Source organism: Coccinella septempunctata, chromosome 1 (assembly GCF_907165205.1).
Source record: "Coccinella septempunctata chromosome 1, icCocSept1.1, whole genome shotgun sequence".
NCBI lineage: Eukaryota > Metazoa > Arthropoda > Insecta > Coleoptera > Coccinellidae > Coccinella > Coccinella septempunctata.
The window spans coordinates 52980507-52997383 of record NC_058189.1 but is presented as its reverse complement, the minus strand read 5'-3'; the positions used below and the strand labels follow the sequence as shown (position 1 = coordinate 52997383).

Here is a 16877-nt window from a genome sequence, read left to right as displayed (position 1 = left end):
GAAATCGCTACTCTGTGTCGCTCGTCAAACGTCAAACATATGTTGGTGTTGGTAAATGTAAATAGCGAAAACGAAACAAGAATCTTTGAGTATTAGGATATTCCAAAATAATCAAATCTAGTAAAATGTCCAAAGAAAACCCCCATTTTGATAGAGACTTAGATTTATCCAATGCAAACAGAGGTGTTTGGCTTGTGAAACTTCCGAAATATGTTGCTAACAGGTGGCAGAAGGCAGCAAGTGATATAGAAGTTGGAAAACTGAAAATAACGAAGTGAGATTTAATTCTGCATGAATGTAATGATTTCAGTTAATCAAACAGTGCAGTTGATCAATAACTATATAACCAGCATTGAAAATATTCTTCCAATATTTAAGTTTGAATACATTTTCAGGGCACCAGGGGAAAAACCACAGGTATCTTTAACATTATCTTCTGCGACTTTGAATATACAAGAAGAGGGAGAAGAAGCTATTCCAAAAGACCATCGGTTGGATGTATCAACTGTAACTCAGCAAACTCTTGGAGTGTTTTCACATGTAATACGTAAGTAGGTATCATTAATTGAAATGATTATCCTCATTTATTATTTCATTCATTCATTCATTCATTGCTGTATCCCGTTACCGGGAATAAATCTACAAAAAGAAGAAGGAAAAAAAATTTAATAATGAACTAAATGAAGCTATTGGAAGCTTATTACCTACTTTTCTTTCAAAATGTAACCAAAAAATCAATTTACCTTTGTTTTATTTTTTTTATGTAGCTGGATCAACCGATTCTGTTGTCCCTGAATCTGAAAAACTATATATGGAAGGAAAAATTGTACAAAAATTAGAATGTCGACCTTATGCAGATAATTGCTATATGAAACTGAAGTTACAATCTATAAAAAAAGCAGCACAACCGACTCGGCAAGTCCAACAATTAGAGAAGATTGTGAATACTTATAAACCTGTTTCAGATCATAAGAACAATGTAAGTTTCTTTTCCTATAGTTTTAATACTTTTGTTTGAATTCGAAACCTTTTAAAATATTTCAATGAAGTTGTCACCATATTTTCGGTATAAATCATGAAACGCTACATATAATCAAGAGTTCATTCGTGATTTCATTTGAATATATTTGTTTTCAGATTGAGTATATGGAACGTAAAAAAGCTGAAGGTAAGAAAGCTCGTGATGATAGAGATGCTGTTATGGATATGTTATTCAATGCATTTGAAAAACATCAGTACTATAATATTAAGGATCTTGTAAAAATTACAAGACAACCTATAACATACTTGAAAGAAATACTCAAAGATGTGTGTAACTATAATCTGAAAAATCCGCACAAAAATATGTGGGAACTGAAACCTGAGTACAGGCATTACAAACAACCAGAGACGTCAAAAAAAGAGGAAGAGGATATGGAGGATTAGTATTATTCAGGTGACTCTTTCATCTTATGTTATTTTACAGTTGTTTTTTAAAATATTGTGGAGGTAAACATTAAAAGTTCTTGTGAATCATTTCTTTTAATGTTGGATAGTGATAGTTCATCATTGATCTAATTGTTTGTTTTCCCCTGTACATCATTTTTGAGTTTTTATGGAACACCTCATATATTATATCATCAAGCCTTCAGAATTCATGGTAGTAAAGAAGTCAAAAATATCGTCTATCAAAAATATATTGTCTTATCGGCATCTTCAACTACAGCTTCATCCCAAGGCCCATATATATTTTCCTTATATTTCTGATATTTAACAAACAGCAATGGACAGATAAAAATAATAAACAATAAACTTATCAAAAATATTACAGTGGCAAAAACACATATGAGATTTAAAAAATATAAATCGCACAAAGCTAAGGCTAATGTTATCAAGAGGGAAAACCCTGTATCAACTTGTAAATGTGGAAATAACACAAAACACTCTATAGCAATTGTTATAAGAATAAATGCATGGTGTGCTGATGATAATCTAGAGGCCAAACAGATTGAAGCAAAAATTGCTGCGCTTAATGATAGACTATTGGAAACAATGGTGGCATTAACACCATAATCAAAAAATATCATATGAATAAGGAGCATGAATGAGGTCATTGTATAAATTGTATCTGTGCTTATGGTATCAGTTAAAGTATATAAAACTGGTGAAAATAGGTGCCCAAACACAATATAAATAAGCAATGTTCTCAAGTCGTGACTTATCATGTCAAAAAAAGCACTATTTATATAACTGAATTTATGTAACAAAAATCCAATTAAAGTTAAACAATTGAAAGTATTGAATATTAAGTTTGGTGGTAGCCATTCGTTATAAAGATAGATATATACTAAGACAAAACCCATAACCATACATATTTCTTGAACAAGTAAGTTTGCGCCTATGAAGGCTTCAAAATAAGAAACTTCCTTATAATCTATATTTTTCTTTAAGTCGCGCAGAAAAGTACCGTCTGTATAATTGTCAGGATAATTTTGATGCTTATATAACACTTTTTCCCAAGGTACCATTATCAAGCTTGGTTCTAGCACAGCCTTAGTTGGATTTCACATCAAATTGAACACTGGAAACTTCTTCGCAAGCAATTATTTCTGACTTGTCGACTTCCAATTTTTTTTTGCGTATTGACCATGAAAACTCCGTTGTTATGTGTATGGAAAATGAACCTGATATTACATTATTATCAACCAAATATTGAATATAATCATCATCATAACCAAAGAAAAGGTCTCCTTTGATAGCAGGATCCAATATTTGTTTTCTTTTCAGTCCACGGTTCACCAAAATCGAACATTAACCTCTAAAAATATTTCATATCACAGTCTTCAACCAAAGACAGCGGAAGACAATTTTTCGAATAATTTTCAAGAAAAATCTATCACACGGATATATTTTAATCAAATCTTCGTGCACTTGCCTCCTGTTAAATTCATTTTATCATAAAGTTGTTTGTTGAGGTAATTCATTCGGGAGAAACCCAAAAGATGCGAAGAGTAACAACAGATTAACAGAAGGGATTCAATTCTATGAATTTCAAAAATTAGGTTAGGTTATGTCAAATGTGGCTCTATGACAAGAAGATATTCAAAATTTTCTAAATTAATCGTGAAAAGTTAAATAATTTTCTTAAAATTTTAGAAAGGAATTATTTGAGGAAGATGAACAGCATTAGCGAATCTTGCATCGATTTAAAGAGAGAATACGATGCCTGTTTTAATACATGGTTTTCAGAGCACTTTTTGAAAGGAAATTATGATGATTCAATGTGTTCAACACTCCTGAAAACATATCAACAATGTGTGAAGGTACATAGTTTGATTGTGTTTGTGTAGGTACCTGTTTCAATTAAATTACTACTTCTAGAAAGCAATGAAAGAGCAGAATATTGATGTAAGAGAAGTTCAACGTGATATTCTAGGCACCGAAAATGAACAGAAAACACCTGACAAGTGAAGTAAATATTGCTAAAGGGTTACTTGAATATATAATTTATTTACATACTGTGTTCAGTTAATGTAAGGAATGCTATTTTGTTTACCCATTATGAAAATCAAAAAGATGTCAAAATATTCATCTGGGTGAAACTAATTTTGCTGAGTATTTTGTACCTGAAATATATGTACTACAATTTACCTGCACTCAAATCCATTTTTGTTTGAGCCCTAATCTTAAGAAAATTCAGAAGTTAACCATCATCTCAAACCTACAAGGTAAAAATTTGTTTCCCTAAAAGATAACTTCCAGATCGAAAAACACATTGCCATAAATTTTTAAGTAGTAGCTGAACTCTAAAACAGAGGTGCAACAAATGTTTGCACTTTACCATCCCATTAATTAATTGAAGTTTATTAGTATATACTGAATTATTATATCTAGCTAATTTGGAGATAATTTTAGAAAAACCATTTGTAATAACTTATTTATTTATGATATAGAGAAAGTAACAATACAAGGGTTAGAACTAATAAACTATTTTCCTGAAACAAATTTGGACAAACTTTCCAATAATCCAATATATGCTGAATGTTCGAAGGCTGTGCTGTATCCAGAAAGTTTTTCAACAAATTCATTGGTGATTCCCTTGTCCTCCAAATAGTTCAGAATGAGGTCATATAAATACTAAAATTCAGAACAATAAGAAAAAATAAAAAACATGTTTTTTTCAAATTACCGAATCTACAACTTCTCCTGATACTGCATAAACATTTTCATTCCAGTCACCTTCATATATGCTGATCTCGTCTATTCCAAAAATGTCATCTAAAAAACAAATTAATCCAATTGCATAATTGAATACTACTAGATAGATTTCTATGTGATATATTTTTGTTTCAGTATTATTCGATTTTGTAAAAAACAGCATTTCCAAAAAAAAAATTGAGAAAGCACAAAGATAAAGTTATACCGAAATATAAAAACAGTGATATTTTGAGTAAAGAATATTATCTCATGCTGTATTTAAATTTAGCTTACTATATTCTCCACCATCATCTCCAGGGCTCAAGAAGGAACAGACAAGGTTAAGAGTTGTATTGCCTCTCAATATCTCTACTTTAAATGCAGGCTTAGACTTCAACTCTCCCAATTCTGGTTTATCCATATTAGGGTCAATATCTTCAATATCTTGGTCTACAGTATGATTGACATTGAAAGTAATTTTTATACTAAAAAGTAAGAGAAAAGTAGAAAAACTATGACTGATGACCAACAGTGATAATTTCTTAGAACAAATTTCACTGATCTATTCTTAATATGCTGGTATTGAAAATATAATGGCAGAATTTGGCCATCCAAAATATTGCACTTGATTTTTTGTTAATCTTTTTATTTTTCGATGATAAATTGCTAAGAACCACACTGAACAAGCTCCACAAATGATAAAATCAGTGAAAATTTGTTACACTGAAAATGAAGGTACCCTTACGTTTCATCATTGATTTCTTTAACTAATGTCACTTCAGCTCCATTGAGTTTTGCCTTAAAGCCGTCAAGCTCTGATGGAATTGTGGTTGTTTTTTGGGTTTTCCTTTCTGCCAATATTTCTTCAGTGAGGAATTCTACCAATTCTTTTTCAGCTGAAGGAGTAATTATTTTTTAAATATATTCAAGGAAGAATAGAGATACATAATAAGAAAGGATGAGGAATTTACTTCTTCTAATAATGCTGATGTAAATCATTAGATAACTAATGAAATGTTTTAAAACTGCAAATCTGATACTGAAGTATGCCGAATCAGACAGTAATTTCACTTTTAATTTTGATAGATTCGCTGAAATTACATTTAGGATTCATGAACTGATGAAAATATTAGAGCGAAAGGAAAAACTAACACTCTGAATAATTTATACAGGAATGTTGGTCTATATATATATATATATATATATTCTTTTGAATGTCAGCAATACATTTTTAGTTATCAAACAATATAGCATATGTATGAGTTTCAGCAAAGGTTAGTGTAACGGGGTACCATACAATTTGGAGTATGATACAAGAGCTTAGGGAAAAACCTCAGTAAAAAAACCCTGTCTCCCCGTGAGTAGTGTAGTGATGAGAAATTTGTTTACAGAATAAGCTTTTAATACTGAAGGGCTATTATACCAATTATTGGAAATTATCGATAGTGATGTAGATTTAAGAATCGACCCCATACCGTTCGCCACATGTTTTAAATAGACAAATAACCTGAAAATACCATTACCTTTGGAATGAGCATTGCTTTTTCCACATCCACAATTGCAATTCAGACTATGATTAAATAATGAATTTTTGTGTGCATGTGAATTTCCAGACAAACACCACATATTTCGGGTAATTTGAGGGTAGCGCATATTCACATTGGAATTGGCTGTGAGTTGCTTCGAGCTGTTCAGTAGCGTTCTCAAAATACTGCTGTTTCTATAAACTCTGAAAATGTGATTCACGTTCATTGTGGTAGAATATTTTATCAAAATATAACTGAAATTAAGAAGTTTTTATATTCGTTTCGTCGAATATCTAGCAGCCGGCCTAACGAAACATAAAGTAAGTCAAGATAGAGGGGAAACTCAGCTACAAAAACTGGACCCCTTATTTAGTTTGTTGAACCACCGCATGGGGTCGCTTCCATCGCTGATTTTACGTTTGTAAACATTTCCATAACCTCATTCTTTTCGTCTTTGTCTGCAGTGTGAAGTGCATCGTGATTCCTAAGTGTTTTTTCTGATAATTGAATAAGATGTCGGAAAATAGAAATATTAAAAGCAATAAATTTTGTGTGCCGAACTGTGGTGATAAGACTAGTAGACGTCATCGGTTTCCTGAAGCAGATAATAAACAACCGGAAATTATCAAACTTTGGATGGAAAAAGTTTGTAATCCCTTTTTGACTACTAAAAGTACTGAACAAATACGAAAATCCTATTTTGAGTGAAAGTGTGAATTTATTTTTTACATATATATGGGAATTATTGGTTACATGAATATTAGTGCTTTATGATGAAGGGTTCTCCCAAATTGAATTGAATTGAAAAAATCAGCAAAGTACTGATGAAACGTCGACTAAGTTAAAAAAAAAACAGTGTTTTCCTTCAGTCCTATAACGAATAATTCCCATAGGACATTATAATTATTTCTATTTTATATTTTACATATATATGCCCATTGCCCATACACTTTGATGTATATATCGACATTAGAATCATTTCTTTTTTATTTTTTTCCTATCAAGTCCATACACTTTGATGTATATATGGACATTAGAATTATTTCTATTTTATTTTGTACTCATAAACCCATACACTTTGATGTATATTATATGGACATTAGAATTATTTCTATTTTATTTTTTACTTATAAACCCATAAACTTTGATGTATATTATATGGACATTAGAATTATTTTTATTTTATTCTTTACATATAAGGCGATACACTGTGATGTATATATGATTTATTTATGAAGAAATATAGTTATATCATTGCCTACATATGTGTTTTTTTATTCAAGTCATCATGCTTCTGAGAACATTGGATTTGAAACAACTCGTACTGGAATGGTAATATAGCATCTTACATGCTATATTAACTCATTCCAGTACGTTGTTTCAATCCCGAACTTCAAAAATCAAATCAAATGATTTTAAATAGGAAGCATTTCAAATTTTCCCGCTCATTTGTTTCGAATTCCGGCCGCCAGAGGGCGCTTTTATTTCCTCGAACCACCGCATGGGGGCGCTGAAACTTGACCCCACTTCTTAGTAGGGGAGTTTCCCTTCTATATGGGTCTGTTCTGTGTAACGAAACGCGCGAACCAGAGACTCCTTTCCACAGAACACTAATATCACTCCTTTCTCTATGGTGTGAACATAGCACAGAAAACACCCTTTATTAACATAGAATATTCATAGAATCAGAAAGATTCTTTTTGATTTGTTCCACGAATCGGTTCGAAAAGTACGCACAAATTTTTTCAGCAGAGATATATCATGGGCTGTGGTCCGTATATACACTTTGGTTACTTCTGGTTAGTAAGTGGGTGGTCCGTATTGTAGTGGACTGCTCTTTTTTTTTCATCATTGTGATAACTACTGCCCTCTAGAGGACTCGCTTGAAGACCATCAGTAAGAAGGAATGTGAGAAAGAGTTTTCTGTACTAGCTGTTGAACTGAAAGGGGAGATGGCGCAAGCGTTAAGAACCCTCTGGAAGACGCTCTTTTTCAAGTGGGTACTTGAGAAAAAAAAGCCAAGAAATTCCTAATCCTAATGAAGAAGGGATTCATTAAGCGTCTTTTCTTGAAACGAGTTAAACCGGTTTTTCCTGTTAGTTAGTTTTTTTTTTCTGGAGTGAATTTTTGAGTAAGACAAAGCTTGTTTTTTTCTTTATTTTGTTCAGTGAATTCCAGACGTAAGTTCCCACACATTTCATTATTACCGTTTCTTATTTTATTAATTTGAAGGTTTTATTGCGAATATGCGGTTTTGGGTACTTGATGCATCATATTAGTTTCCATTGTTAAAGTATTTCGTTAATTACTCGAGGGCCAATTCCGTCCGTCTCTATTTTATGTGCTCCACACACAATATAACTCATTTTCTTTATTGTAGATAATAACGTACTTTCTGAGTTTTTCTTTCTTTGAACACGTCATAGGGACGCTAGACGCCATTTTGTACGCTACCCCTTTTTGCTTCCAATTCTATTCCATTTATGATTTGAGGGCTAGTTATTATAATAAACTTGTTTCATGGTGGATGCGCTTGTGTTATGTAATGTTCATAGTATTAATTTCTTAATTTCTACATATTTTTTTTGTACTTATCTTATGAATACGTGTAAATGTCACTGAAGCGTCCCCAAGCCAAGCCAATGATTCGATTACTTAGGTACGACCAACAGGGTAAATACTGTAATTGCATTAAGGACCCTTAATTATCATTTTTCCTTTTCTTTCATTATTATTATTTTTCTCTTCACTGGTGGAGTTGGTCAATACAGGACATATTTGAACGTGATAGCCAGGAGCGGAAATAATTCATATTTGTGTTACGGGACAAACATACAACTTTTGTGGATTTTGCCCTTCCTAGTATCCTGCAGGCCGGGTACCCTTGTACCTGCGTCGATTTCTGAGGCCGGATGCCCTTGCAGCTGCGTCTCTCTCCCCTGAGGCCGGGTACCGTTGTAACTGCGTCTCTAACCCTTTAGGCCGGGTACCCTTGTACCTGCGTCGATTTCTGAGGCCGGATGCCCTTGCAGCTGCGTCTCTCTCCCCTGAGGCCGGGTACCATTGTAACTGCGTCTCCAACCCTTTAGGCTGGATGCCCTTGCATCTGAGTCTAATCCTTCCAACAACCCCCTTTCCGAACCCTACCCAATTCAGAACTGTTGTATGCTGAACGTAACTCATCTCACTGAAGTATCGGTTAAGAGTCATCATTAAGGAGCTGATAGCTGTAGATGTAACTGATTCCACCAAGTGTGCATTTCACATGAGATTTTCTCTCGCCAGTTGAACCTGTTGCCGTAGCTACGTAAAATCATACCTGTATAGTAGATTATGTAGTTGTTGCTGTTCTAAGGGGAGGTTTTCTCGCAGCTCTTTTTCCTCCCCTCTGTTGCGCCCTAGAGCTATGACATTGGAAATCGTCTCCAATGAAACCCGAAATAAACGTTTCTTGTTTGGGTTTAAATGTGTTGTTTTCTTTCGAATCTCCCAACCTCCCGTCAATTTTTCTATTAGTAATCAGGGTAAGTACTTTGGGTTGCCTACGTAATGTGGAGTCCTACCACAACCAGACGATCACAGATTACAGAGTAGAATAGATCTGACACTCACGTTCTACCAAAGAGGAACGTTCTACGATGCAAAATACAGTTTATCCCGCCCTCAGCGCCCCCATGCGGCTGCCACCCAACTAACCGAGAGAAATGTCGGTATAACTGGAAACTGCAATCGCATGGCGCGAAATTTAAATTAGCCCATTCACTGGTATTTTAGACGTCGATAGTATAATATGGATTATTAGGGCGAATTTTAAGGAGAAATAAAACTTGTCATGAAAAATATACATATATTGATATACCCAGCACAGGAAAAAAAAATATGGAAATACATAAGCTATAATTATCGTATGTGATGCTTTAGCTGACTGGGTGGTTTCGATTTGTGCTCTGAAATTTTAGTTCTTATTGGTGGAAATTGAAACTACAAAATTCTAAATTTGAGGCTGTCCACATTGCATGGTGAAAGCTTACGAGTACCTTTCAGCCCGCAGTTTTTTCATGAATGGGTAAAGTACACTGATGTAGACACTGTTTATTTACAATCTCTCAGTTCATAATCTTCGTTATCTTATCTCTGGGTTCTGTGCGAGATAACGTTCATATTTCCATTCTAAGGCGTCCATACATCATAGGATTTGTGCAACTTATTTCCTTTTGCCAAGAATGCCGAATTGTTTGAGTTGTTCCAAATCGACGGCGAAATGTGGTGAAATTATTGCATGTTCTACATGCTATAGTCAATTTCATTTAGTATGTGCTAATTTAACATCCAATGATAAGAAGACTATTGAGGATCTCGGCACAAAATGGTCCTGTTCTTACTGCACCTCTTCCAGAAGAGCGAGAAAGGCTGAGAACTTATCCGTGGACATCGTTTCGACCCAACATTCGTCATCAGGGGATGACAGCGCCCCCATAACAATGCGTGAATTCAAGCTGATGATGAACAAACTTGATTCGCTTTCTGGGGCTATTTCTTTGGCGGTCACCGACATCGCAGCTATCGATGCAAAAGTAGATAAAATTTCTGCTGATATGCGAAGACATGAAGAAATCATCAATAAGCATGCTGAGGTACTGAGTAATCATAGGTCATCTTTAAATAAGTTATCGGAGGAAATTTCTGCTGTAAAGGAGGACATGTTCAGCCTTGGCTCTCGGGCTGATCGGCTTGAGATGGTTCCTTCTGCGCCATCTGGAGGCACCAGCGGGGTTTGCTCTGCTGAGGAATTTTATTCAGAGCTGGATGAACGTAGACTCCGAGCGAAAAACGTGATGTTTTACGGTGTCTCGATGACTGGACCGGTACGGGAGGATAATAAGATGGTGCAGGACATGGTGTCTAAAGTATTTCCGGAAGTTAAGATTGCCCGTACCACGCGTGTTGGCGGTAGCAAAGATGACGGCCTCTTGTCCATCAAGGTATCCTTTAAGGATTCCGAAGATGCTCTTAAGGTTCTGAAGAGCAAAAGTAAATTTGAGCCCGTCCGAGTGAGGGCTGATCTCACATTAAAGCAGAGGGAACATTTGTCAAGGTTACGACAGGAACTGGAGGAAAGGAAGTCCAGAGGGGAGAAGGACATAACGATTCGTTATGTTCGAGGAAATCCAAGGATCGTTCCCCTCTCAAAAAATCATCGCACTCTGCCTTACGGTATGCGCAGCCAGCCAAGTCCATAAGGTCTGATCATCTAACTGTCTACTATCAAAATGTGAGAGGTCTGCGTACCAAGTTCGCAGATTTCATGCAAAACATATACGTCTCATCATATGACATAATTTTAATCACGGAAACTTGGTTGAACGATTCTATTGGTGACCTGGAGCTGCAGTTGAGGAACTACAATATTTATAGAACTGATCGATCTACATCAACCAGTGAAAAAACTGAAGGTGGTGGCTGTTTAATAGCTATAAAGAAGATTTTCTCTGTTCAGTGCGTACCCCGTGTGCAGATGTCGGTCGAAGATGTTCTCGTTGTTGTGTCTATCGGGTGTAGGAAGTTTTTGTTCGTTTCAGCGTATATACCACCCAAGTCGCCAGTGTGTATCTACGACTATCACTGTGAAAACATTGAAGCTGCTGTTGATCGGTTTGGACCAGATGAAATATTTATTGTGGGTGACTTTAATCTTCCTAATACTACTTGGTCTAATGACCACATGTGCTTGTATATTGAATCGGGTTTTTGTCAGCGTTCTGAAGTTTTATTAGAGACTTTCAGCTTTCTCAATCTGTATCAGAACAATACTATTCTTAATATAAATTGCAGAATGCTAGATTTAGTTTTCTCGAGTTCCGAATTCCTGAGAGTCGATGCTGCTGATGATGTCCTGTCGAAGTTGGATGTTCATCATCCGGCACTTTCTTTCAAAATTCCTACAAATCAATTCTTCAGAAGAAACGATGATTTCATAACTTTCAATTTCAAATCCGCAAACTATGACAGACTCAATGAGTACATGTCCTCCATTGATTGGACTGCAATGCTTGGAGCAGTTGATGCGTGTGTCGACTCTCAGGTTGAAGCTTTTTACTCTCTTATATACGAGGCTATAGAGGAATTTGTTCCTAAAATCAAGATCAAATTGTCAAATTTTCCCAATTGGTTCTCATGTGAATTGAAAGATTTGATTTTTCGTAAGAAGATAGCTCATAAGAAATATAAGATTTCAAACACATGGGATGATTACTTGAAATTTTGTAGCCTCAGATCGCAATGTAAGAGTTTGACTAAAGAATGCTATGATAATTTTGTCAAGGAGAGCGAAGAATCTATTCGTACCAATCCTAAAAAATGTTGGAACTATGTGAATGCTAGGAAATCCGATACTAATTTACCAGGTGTTATGTGTTATGGGGATGATCATTTTCATACCGAAAAAGATATAGCCAATGCTTTCGGTAAATTCTTTCAGTCAGTCTATATTCCGAGCGATCTGAATATTTCCAGCGAATCCACTGACAACTCATATCACGATTCCGAAGACATGATTTCTGTCCCGGTGATTCATGTTGAACATGTGTTGAATAGCATTGAATCTCTCGATGTGAATAAAGGATCTGGACCCGACAATATTCCAGTGTTATTCTTGAAGAAATGTAAGCAAACCATTGCTCTTCCGCTTCAAATTTTATTCAACAAATCCTTGAATGATGGAATTTTCCCGACTTCTTGGAAGTCTGCGTTTGTCAAGCCTGTTCACAAATCGGGTTCTAAGGAGGATATTTCTAATTATAGACCAATAACCATACTGAGTGCCATCCCTAAGTTGTTTGAGTCTATTGTTCATGATCAAATAAAGTCTAGATGTTATGATAAAATTATTCCTGAGCAGCACGGATTTTTTCGGGGTAGAAGTGTTGAGACCAATCTACTTGTCTTCGTTCAGTTTGTTCTTGAGGCCTTGGGAAATCACGGGCAGGTCGAGGTTGTGTATACTGATTTCGCTAAGGCGTTCGACAGGGTGTCGCACCCGATTCTGGGGAGGAAGCTTGCGTCATTTGGTTTTCATGGAAGATTTTATTTCTGGTTGAGTTCTTATCTCTCGGGCAGATTCCAGTTCGTGAAGATAGGTAACACGCTTTCAGTTCCGGTTTCTGTCACGTCTGGCGTTCCCCAGGGAAGTCACCTGGGGCCTTTGTTGTTCTTGATTTTCATTAACGACATAGGACTCGTCATCCGTTTTGTCAAATTTTTATTATTTGCCGATGATCTGAAGCTTTTCACTTCGGTTAAATCGATGGCTGACGTTGAGGCTTTGGAGTCGGATCTGCGAGCTGTTGAGGAATGGTGTGCAGCCAATCGTCTAACAATTAACATCAATAAATGTAAGTTCATGACTGTTTCTCGTTTAGAATTCCCAATAACAGTACACTATTTCATTAGACGGCAACCCATCGAGAGAGCATTTGTTGTCAAAGACTTAGGTATTTCATATGACAGAGAGATGACTTTCAAGCCTCATATCCAAATGATTACTTCAACGTCCCTAAGAACTTTGGGATTTGTTCTCAGAAGTACTAGAGATTTCAGCAGCGAGACACTACAATACCTATATGTCACTCTTGTAAGACCAAATATGGAATTCGCATCCGTCGTGTGGTCCCCCTACACTGCCGTGGACAGCCTTCTTATCGAAAAAGTACAGAACAAATTCCTCAAATATTTAGCAATCAGAAGAGGCGAATATTCTTTTATATCTTTCTCTGCGAGTCGTTTGCGGGACCAGCTTGGACTATCATCCTTGAGAACAAGAAGATTCCATGCAGATGTCATTTTTGTCTGTAAACTGTTTCGAGGACTTTTGTATTCTCCTGAACTTCTATCCCAGTTCAATTTATATGTTCCCTCGAGATTGGTCAGGAGATTCGATCTGTTTAGACCTGCCTTATCGAGAACTGATTACTGCTTTCATTCTCCAGTTTCCAGAATGATGCGGAATACCAATGTCGTAGATTCCTTGGGTCTCGATATATTTCATCGGTCGGTCGCGGGATTGAGGTTAGATTTGAGGCATCTCATAACACTGTGATTTTTTTCTTCTATTATGTAATGTTTTTGAATAGTAGAAATAGTTGATGATTTTGTAATTTTCATTGTTTTTTTGTTTTTGTTGTTTTTTTTTGTTTTTTTGTAAAAGGTTTTATACCGTTCATTGAATAAATAAATAAATAAATAAATAAAATAATTATGGCAATGAATATATGAGCAGAGGTAAAATGTCAATAGGGTCACATATCTTCGTAAGACAATAATTATAATAAACAGTAATAATATTAATAAAGAATGATCACGCCTAAACAGGGAGGCAATGAATAAAATAATGAGGATAAATTCAGATGCATACCACCTGACGATATGAATATCGACAAGCTGGCTAGCTCAATCAGATCGTAACACTTGTCGATATTCATATCGTCGGGTGGTATGCATCTGAATTTATCCTCATCAGTAATAATATTGTTCATAGGAAATGAGGTTGAAATTATTATATGTTCAGAAATCTTCAACATTATCCAAAAAGGACACAATGTTTGTTGGGAGTCGGCAATAGAAATCAAAAACAGCATGCCAAAGCTTAGAATGCATGAATAATTCGGAAAAGAAAAAATTAGTTGCCCAAAGACCTATGTGGATTTTATATTTTCCTGCAGGAAAGATTTCAAAGTCTCTAAACAACGACTCCCTGTTTTATCTTCCTCACAGTTAGATCACCAGGAATGCACCGACATGAAATTATTAATAACTAAAGTTTTGAATGATGAAATAAAGTGTTCAACATTTGGGTTAGTATTCCTTACTCCATGTGCTCTAATGTGCCCAAAAAAGTTTACTAAACAATCTTGATTGAAAGCCCCAGTGAGAATATATTTAAAGTGATAATCATTGAACAGTTTTTGAGTAAGGTAAAGGAATGCGTTCAATGTTGTCACTATATTCTTCAAAGTGGGCACCACAATGGATCTTTTCTTTCGAGGGCAATAAAATGAAATACTGTTGAAAATTTGTATCGCCTGCTCCCAAACAACATTGTGTTCTGTTTGAATACTAACCGTCTTCTTTAAGAGTTTCGCAGTGGATGTCCAAGCTCTGGACACATTCAACGAATCAAATAACTCATCCAAGAATAGTTATAACGTCAGCAGTGTCGATAGCCTCTCTGTGAAGCTGAAGCGGATGCTTGATTTCTAAAAAGGAAAATAGTAAATTTTGGTATTATTATGTTTCAAAAAATACTTACCCCATTGAGAAATGAGCTTCATCATTGACCCCACGGAGTGGCTTAATAACTGACTACACAGTTTGACTTTCATTTCCATCAACACAATTTTTAAAGGGTTTGGTTGGATTGGTTTAAGTATAAACGATTAATGTTATAATTACGTGGTTCTTTGAATCAAATATTTCTTACAAGAAAATTGATTTCCTGATAAAACTGTCGAGTTCAATAAATGGGTATTTTTAATTTACTCTCGTATAAGATCTCGTTTGTAAACAAGAATTTGCATTAAAGCATATTGACATTGACACTGTTGGCGTTCACAAATCCAATATGTCAGAATACAGTAATCTGTGGAGAATATGATATATATTTTCGTATGCAGTGCCACATAGCGATTGATTGCAGAACTAAAAACCGTATTTGGGGTGGGGGTAAGGAAGTGTCAAGCCCCTGCAGACGATCACGATTTTTGGCCATAGAGTAGTAAGGTGTCTTTAAAGTGCTGTCATTCGTAAGTATTTTCGAAGTAAAAAGAATTCTACAAGCATCACTGACCAGCGCAAGGTAATTTAAGGCCAGGACAGTACAGTATATGTCGAATTCCTGACAATTTGGTTCAATATCAGTCACCAGAGTAACCGCTCTGGTAACTTTCGGTTACCAAATGTTGTGTATATACGGACCATACGCTTTGCTGACACCCAATGAAGAGTTCAATGTCTAACCAAAGATTAACTTTTTTTGGTCTGACACAGATAACAGAGACCAAAGAGGAATCTTTGAAGAGGCAGTGTTTTGTGATTCCAAGATCCTCTTTGTACAAACCATAGAGAAATAAGGCCAAAGAAAGATGTCAGACTTCACCATAGACAAACTTGGACTTCACTGACATGACAACCATAGAAAACCCGATAACTTTGCTGATAATCCTGATATCAGCTGATATCTTCAAAAAGGATTAATCTTTGATATCTTAAAGGAGTATCAGAGAACTGTTAAATGTTACTTTGATTATCCATAAATTCCTTGTTTAGTAAGTTTTTATGAATTAGAAATATTGAAGTTGATTATGGCAGGATCAGCGTTAAGGCGTCTTATGGCGGAGTATAAGCAATTAACTTTGAATCCTCCCGAAGGCATTATAGCTGGTCCAATAAATGAAGAGAATTTTTTTGAGTGGGAAGCTCTCATAACTGGTCCTGAAGGAACATGCTTCGAAGGTGGTGTTTTTCCTGCTAAATTGGTTTTTCCTCCAGATTATCCATTGAGCCCACCCAAAATGCAATTCACATGTGAAATGTTTCATCCCAACATATACTCCGATGGCAGAGTTTGTATTTCAATATTACACGCCCCAGGCGATGATCCCATGGGATATGAGTCAAGCGCTGAACGATGGTCACCAGTTCAAAGTGTAGAGAAAATTCTCCTATCAGTTGTCAGTATGCTAGCTGAACCCAATGATGAAAGTGGGGCCAATGTTGATGCTGCAAAAATGTGGAGGGAAAATAGGGAAGAATTCAACAGAATAGCAGAGAATCTTGTTAGAAGAACTTTGGGCATTTCAACGTAAATGAGAATCTCATTGGATGATAATGATTTTGTTATACTTGGAGGCACGATAAAGCATTTATATCTATCCTTCGAACAATTAAAATCTTGCTACAGTTAAGGATAAAAATGGTTAAAACAATAATAATTTGTCAAGTTGAGAGATTTATGATCCCTCAAAGGAGAAAACAATTTTTTATGGAAGGATTCTTCACTGACAATTTTTTATAAACAATTAACTTGTGGTTGCTATTATAAACTTTCTGTAGCAGTTTCTTATTTATTATCAAAGCTCGACTAATCCATATCAAATAGTTTTCAATTATAATAATTGAAAA

General features: G+C 35.4%; 5 protein-coding genes across 5 annotated transcripts; 3 read left to right on the top strand and 2 right to left on the bottom strand.

Moving 5' to 3' along the window:
- The first annotated feature begins 28 nt into the window (after positions 1-28).
- LOC123322213 (general transcription factor IIF subunit 2) lies at positions 29-1512 on the top strand. The gene is made up of 4 exons (XM_044910094.1): positions 29-274; positions 396-547; positions 768-979; positions 1138-1512. Exons 1-4 carry the CDS (start codon positions 126-128, stop codon positions 1423-1425), a joined length of 801 nt encoding a protein of 266 aa, XP_044766029.1. The 5' UTR covers positions 29-125; the 3' UTR covers positions 1426-1512.
- A 148-nt stretch (positions 1513-1660) lies between these two features.
- On the bottom strand, positions 1661-2949 carry LOC123322199 (phosphatidylinositol N-acetylglucosaminyltransferase subunit C). Its single transcript, XM_044910072.1, has one exon. The coding sequence runs from the start codon at positions 2505-2507 to the stop codon at positions 1668-1670; it is 840 nt and encodes a 279-aa protein (XP_044766007.1). The 5' UTR covers positions 2508-2949; the 3' UTR covers positions 1661-1667.
- Positions 2950-3043: 94 nt separating this feature from the next.
- Positions 3044-3641, top strand: LOC123322298 (TP53-regulated inhibitor of apoptosis 1-like). Its single transcript, XM_044910243.1, has 2 exons — positions 3044-3302; positions 3361-3641. The coding sequence occupies exons 1-2, from the start codon at positions 3156-3158 to the stop codon at positions 3448-3450; spliced, it is 237 nt and encodes a 78-aa protein (XP_044766178.1). The 5' UTR covers positions 3044-3155; the 3' UTR covers positions 3451-3641.
- Positions 3642-3905: 264 nt separating this feature from the next.
- LOC123322205 (complement component 1 Q subcomponent-binding protein, mitochondrial) lies at positions 3906-6012 on the bottom strand. Its single transcript, XM_044910084.1, has 5 exons — positions 5700-6012; positions 4922-5072; positions 4471-4661; positions 4169-4257; positions 3906-4116 (listed from the first exon to the last, which is right to left on the bottom strand). The coding sequence occupies exons 1-5, from the start codon at positions 5926-5928 to the stop codon at positions 3967-3969; spliced, it is 810 nt and encodes a 269-aa protein (XP_044766019.1). The 5' UTR covers positions 5929-6012; the 3' UTR covers positions 3906-3966.
- Positions 6013-15909: 9897 nt separating this feature from the next.
- On the top strand, positions 15910-16810 carry LOC123311442 (ubiquitin-conjugating enzyme E2 G2). Its single transcript, XM_044895430.1, has one exon. It carries the CDS (start codon positions 16058-16060, stop codon positions 16559-16561), a length of 504 nt encoding a protein of 167 aa, XP_044751365.1. The 5' UTR covers positions 15910-16057; the 3' UTR covers positions 16562-16810.
- The last annotated feature ends 67 nt before the right edge of the window (positions 16811-16877 follow it).

Coding starts and splice junctions, on each gene's coding strand:
- LOC123322213 (XM_044910094.1), top strand. CDS start 126: ATGTCCAAAGAAAACCCCCATTTTGATAGAGACTTAGATTTATCCAAT. Junction 275..395: donor GGAAAACTGAAAATAACGAA/GTGAGATTTAAT, acceptor ATACATTTTCAG/GGCACCAGGGGAAAAACCAC. Junction 980..1,137: donor TTTCAGATCATAAGAACAAT/GTAAGTTTCTTT, acceptor ATTTGTTTTCAG/ATTGAGTATATGGAACGTAA.
- LOC123322199 (XM_044910072.1), bottom strand. CDS start 2,507: ATGGTACCTTGGGAAAAAGTGTTATATAAGCATCAAAATTATCCTGAC.
- LOC123322298 (XM_044910243.1), top strand. CDS start 3,156: ATGAACAGCATTAGCGAATCTTGCATCGATTTAAAGAGAGAATACGAT. Junction 3,303..3,360: donor CATATCAACAATGTGTGAAG/GTACATAGTTTG, acceptor TACTACTTCTAG/AAAGCAATGAAAGAGCAGAA.
- LOC123322205 (XM_044910084.1), bottom strand. CDS start 5,928: ATGAACGTGAATCACATTTTCAGAGTTTATAGAAACAGCAGTATTTTG. Junction 5,073..5,699: donor AAGCAATGCTCATTCCAAAG/GTAATGGTATTT, acceptor TTACTCCTTCAG/CTGAAAAAGAATTGGTAGAA. Junction 4,117..4,168: donor CAGGAGAAGTTGTAGATTCG/GTAATTTGAAAA, acceptor TCTGAATTTTAG/TATTTATATGACCTCATTCT.
- LOC123311442 (XM_044895430.1), top strand. CDS start 16,058: ATGGCAGGATCAGCGTTAAGGCGTCTTATGGCGGAGTATAAGCAATTA.